General features: G+C 38.6%; 2 protein-coding genes across 2 annotated transcripts in view; both read right to left on the bottom strand.

Annotated features, from left to right (window-relative positions):
- LOC107716201 (mucin-2-like) overlaps positions 1-3462 on the bottom strand; it is a gene marked incomplete at its 5' end in the record, with an annotated part of 18541 nt that extends 15079 nt beyond the window's left edge. Inside the window, 6 exons of the mRNA XM_016522574.1 lie at positions 23-199; positions 335-521; positions 840-1078; positions 1761-1970; positions 2083-2232; positions 2418-3462. Coding sequence (XP_016378060.1) covers positions 23-199; positions 335-521; positions 840-1078; positions 1761-1970; positions 2083-2232; positions 2418-3462 — 2008 coding nt within the window. The remainder of the gene's footprint in view (positions 1-22; positions 200-334; positions 522-839; positions 1079-1760; positions 1971-2082; positions 2233-2417) is intronic.
- Positions 3463-3794: 332 nt separating this feature from the next.
- LOC107716193 (mucin-19-like) overlaps positions 3795-5192 on the bottom strand; it is a gene marked incomplete at its 3' end in the record, with an annotated part of 10630 nt that continues 9232 nt past the window's right edge. Inside the window, exons 22-23 of the mRNA XM_016522562.1 lie at positions 4019-4129; positions 3795-3889 (exon numbers count right to left, since the gene is read on the bottom strand). Of these exons, the coding sequence (XP_016378048.1) occupies positions 3795-3889; positions 4019-4129 (206 nt within the window). The remainder of the gene's footprint in view (positions 3890-4018; positions 4130-5192) is intronic.

Below are 5192 nucleotides of genomic sequence, written 5' to 3'. Positions count from 1 at the left end.
AGGAGGTCGCATATTGTAGGATTGCAGGAAGGTGGAGGTGGAGGTGCCGAGGTAGGGACACAAGGAACACTGGTGAGTGCAGATTTGCAGTAGGGTTTCAGAGGGTCTTCTACAACCCAATCATATGCAGTCTTATCACAGCAGTTGTCATCTTCAACTACACCATTTCTTCGTATGCACGACTGCCCACCACAAACACCTATGAAGTCAAATGGAGAATGAATGCCATAAAACAATTTCTTTAAAGTCTGTGATATCATATGTACCATGAACCATACATTGTCTAATGTGACAATTACTTTCCATCAAAGGTTAAATGATTTTAATGGCGTACCACACTGTCCTTGGGTGTTGTTTTGGAAGTGCTCCATTGCCAGGTTGATTAACAGATTGTTGAAAGGTGTGAGAGAAACATAGGAGCGGATAGGCTTGATATACATGTAGACCTGGCTACCACTGCTTTCAAACTTGAAGACCTGATCTTCGTATGGTGGTCTTATAATCTCCTGGTTCAAAGTAGACTGGAAAAAGATAGAGACAATCTGCTTATCATCAAAGCTCAAGGGAACTATCATCCCCAGTCATTGACAGAAATAGACCAGCAGAGAACTGTAGGTTTGGGGCAAAAATCAATTTTATTGTTAGATATTAGAGTTTCTTGAACTTGAGTTGAGTTTATTTTCTTTGAACATTCAGAGATGTTTGGTTAAAAAATAATAGTATATGTAATTTGATATTGATAATATCAAATATACATAATCAAATGTATGGCTCTGTGACACTTAATACATTAGTACATTAGTAGAATAGCATATTTTTAAATGTCATTAGAAACCTACCTCTACCGTGAACTCCTCTGTTACCATAAGTGTGGCAATGTCATTCCAGTACTTTAATGTGATTCCCCTAGAACAGGAATTATCAATTTCCGGCACACAGTAGTAGTTGTCTACAGTAATGCTTAATCGGTGCTGCAGTACTTGCTCCTCCACTAGAGTGTATGTGCAGTTGTCCATGAAGTCAAATGCGATCCCCTGGAAGGAGATGTAGTGTGGGTCTCCATAAACCTGACACTGGCCTGAGAACGAAAACAGATCAAAGTTGATGTTGAAGCAAAATGATACAAACATTTCTAAAAGTTTGTAAAATAAATAAATTAATTAATCTAATTAATTTCCCAATGTCCCTTTTTATTTTCAATTGGCTAGACCAGTGATTCTCAATTTCAGTCCTCATACGTTTTGTATGTATCTCTTATTACTTTAGATGTTTGTTCTATTCAACCATAAGTGCCCTGGACTTCACATGACATTCTGCTATGATTCCATTTCGAAGGGAGTGTATATGTACCATTCAAACGACATTAAAGTGTGCAAGACGTGAATTTAAATTGTATAATGTGAATATAAATTGTATTTATTTTCAGAGGTATAATATGTCACACTTCACACTTCTCTAGTAAGTTTAGTCTGTGTGTGAAGATGCTGCAGGCAGTGGCGTAGTGCAAAACCATGAATGAATGTTCCGAAGTGAAGTAAACTTCAATGGATTTCCCATGCTCAGAGAGTAGGGAGCAATTAACACTGTGTTCATGCACTGAGCTCTCTTCTAACGAGCTGATGATCTGAATCAGTTGTGATAAATAATATAGATGTGCAAAATAGGACTGGAATTGAGAACCACTAGGCTAGACAAACATATAGCCACACTACTAACTAATCAGGTAATCTGGTTTAGTCAATATTAGTCAGTTTACTTACAATCACACTCCCAGCTCTCGCAGCAAGTCTCTTTATCTTTGACCAAAGACATCTTGTTTCCTGGGCAATAAGTCCTGATTGTGGGTGTTGGACAAGTAATAGATTTGACCTCAATCACTCCAGCCTTACAGACTTTATCAGCACAATTCTCTCTCCAAGTTTCTCCACACGACCAGCTTTGATTTCTCATCACATCTTTACACTCACACACTAATTAAATAAAAGACATAAACATAAGATCTGTCATTTAAGCAGCAGTAAGCCCTGGGGTTATGTTATCATGTAGTAGTGTATTTGTGAGTTCAATGACTAGTACTATTACCTGGAGTTGTGTGTTCAGTGGTAGGTATTGTAGTACTGAGTACAGATGTCAGAGAAGGGGTCGTAATTGTAGGATTAATAGTCGTATACAGTTTTTGAGGTGACCTTGGAGTTAGATTGGTGGTAACAGGGCCAGTGACTATTATTAATTCTAGTGGGAATGGAAAAAAAAAAAACTTAAGAACAAAATACATTTGCATGGCAGTTTTTTTTTTAGCACATTCAGAATGTTTTGCCACTTTGTGTTTATTATGATACTACTGGTGTTATATTTCAAGAAAACATTGTTTAAATGCTCATTCTAGCACAAGTTTATATTTGTAGTGGCTTTTATACCTGTTGTGGACACTGTTGACACTGAAGTGCTATATTTTACTGAGGTTGTAGTTTCAGTAGTTGCCTGAGTTGTGGTTGTGTATTGTTTCGTCGATATTGTTGGTTGAGTTGTGCTCTCACTTGTTGGTGGTTGTGCTGTGGTTTTATATTCTGTTGTGCTCTCAGTTGTTGGTACTTGTGTTGTGTATTCTGTTGTACTTTCTGAAGTTGGTGATTGTGTTTTGGTTGTTTCTTCCAATGGAGTTGTATCTGATTCTGTTGTCCTCTTTGTTGTTGATTGTTGGGTTGTGTATTCTGTTGTGCTCTGTAAAATTGGTGGCTGTGTTGTTGTTTCTTCCACGGGAGTTTTATATGATTCTGTTGTACTTTCAGTTGTTGATGGACGTGTTGTGGTTCTGTGTTCTGTTGTGCTCTCGGTTGGTGGTGGTTGTGTTGTGGTTGTTTCTTCCACTGGAGTTGTATATGAATCTGTTGTACTTTCAGTTGTTGGTGGATGTGTTGTGATTCTGTGTTCTGTTGTGCTCTCGGTTGGTGGTGGTTGTGTTGTGGTTGTTTCTTCCACTGGAGTTGTATATGAATCTGTTGTACTTTCAGTTGTTGGTGGATATGTTGTGATTCTGTGTTCTGTTGTGCTCTCGTTTGGTGGTGGTTGTGTTGTGGTAGTTTCTTCCACTGGAGTTGTATATGATTCTGTTGTACTTTCAGTTGTTGATGGATGTGTTGTGGTTCTGTGTTCTGTTGTCCTCTCGGTTGGAGGTGGATGTGTTGTGGTTGTTTCTTCCATTGGAGTTGTATATGTTTCTCTTGTACTTTCAGTTGTTGGTGGACGTGTTGTGGTTGTATATTCTGTTGTTCTCTCTGTAGTTGATAGTTGTGTTGTGTATTCCTTTGTGCTCTGTGAGGTTGGTGGTTGTGTTGTGGTTTTGTATTCTGTTGTGCTCACAGCTGTTGTTAGCTGTGTTGTAGTTGTGTCTTTAATTGTAGTTGTAGATTCTTTTGTCTTCTCAGTTGTTGGCTTCGTTGTGTATTCTGTTGTTGGTCTTATGTATTGTGTTGTGCTCTGAGTTGTTGGTGGTTGTGTTGTGGCTGTGTGGGTTATTGTTGTAGATGGCTGAGATGTTGATGTGTAATAAATTGTAGTCGTAGTTGTAGATGTAAATGTAGGAGTGCAGACAATTTGTCCATCAAGGCATTTACTAAGCAAAAAGAATACAAACTAATTAATGGTAAGTCTGTAGTTTTATACATTTATAAAAACATTTATAAAAATAAACGTTTTATCTTTAATTTTCTTTCCATCATTACAAGAAGAGTCTACAAAATGGCTTACCAGCATGTATAAGAAGTACACATTTCATCAGGAGGTGAAAACACTCTGTTCATGAAGTTGCAAGTGCAGTTGTCCAAAGCGGTGCATTTACCTATGTTTTCGTCATAATATGGCATCTCCTCAGGGCATCTTGGGTAGCAACCTGAAATGTCATGCATTGTTTGGTGAACATGTTTAAATAGTTTCTGTGTTTCTAATGTCTAGCAGTACAGATAAATTACTGCAGTACAACAGCAGAACCAAGAAACAGGAACAGAAAGGGGTAAAATACCTTCAAGTTTTCCTGTAAAGCGGTTCTTAGTGCCACAGGTCTTAACCTGGCCACAGGGATTGTAATGCCAGGTGCACTGGCCCACGTCATTGTAATAGTCACAATACACCGCTGTGGAGATGAACAAACACTCTAATCACTTGACTAACTCAGTAATAACCTAGGTATGCCTTTACCAGGAAATGCTCATGCTGGGAAAATTCTTAATTGTTTCCAAAGTCCAATCCAATAATTATAGTAGAATGCAATACATACGACACAAATCTGGGGTTCTCCAGTTGATGCAGACGTCCTTTGCACTGCACGCCTCTGCGTAAGCTGAGACAGCAGTACAAAAGCCGAGAAACTTTCCCTCAAACTCACAAGAACAGGACTCCAAAACACAGGTCTGGTAATAAGGCTCTGGATCCACCTAGTATTCATAAGACAGCAACAGTTACTGGCTGGTTCAAAATGGGTTCCACCTTTCTTCATGACAAAAAATTAATTATATTAAATATATTGTGTACCTGAACCTACTTCCAAATTCAGAAAGAGTTTGATGAACTTAATGGTCAGAAATGTTTGATATAGAAACAGTGCTTTATTTAGTTAAAGTCAATGAGCCAAGATTAAACATCAGAAATAACTTTATTTAATTAAATAATGGCACTGTAAGGTACCTTCAGATGGCAATCTATAAAGGTGTCTGATCTCAGGATCATACATCGCCGCTGGGCCCAGGCTGCACAGTAGGAGTGTCGTTCACAAGGAAATATTTCATGGGTTACATCTGAGCATGGCGGAGCTGCAGTCTTCCAACTATTCCCAAAGTCCAAAACACTGAAAACTTCTGAGGAGATGCTTGTCAGAAGGTCGTTTGTCACCTTCCCATCAAAGTTCCCACAAAGCCCTAGCACTCGGCCCTAAAGTTCCACAGTTGAAAGAGAACATTTGCATATCTTCACCACTCAGTAGCACATGTTTCAGGATCTGTATTCCTTGTTGATCCTGAACCAACATTCTTATCAAACTATCATAGTCCTAACCTTACATGTCCACTCTATCCCTAACCTTGTCCTATTGAGGAGATCAGATAGATATGTTCTTAAAGGGGTAGTTCGCCCAAAAATAAAAATTACCCCATGATTTAATCACCCTCAAGCCCTTACTTTCTTCTTTCAGACGAATACAA

This window comes from Sinocyclocheilus rhinocerous, unplaced genomic scaffold, assembly GCF_001515625.1.
Source record: "Sinocyclocheilus rhinocerous isolate Xijiao unplaced genomic scaffold, SAMN03320098_v1.1 scaffold3022, whole genome shotgun sequence".
In the NCBI taxonomy this organism is placed as follows: Eukaryota; Metazoa; Chordata; class Actinopteri; order Cypriniformes; family Cyprinidae; genus Sinocyclocheilus; species Sinocyclocheilus rhinocerous.
This window is presented reverse-complemented; position numbering and strand designations above follow the sequence as displayed.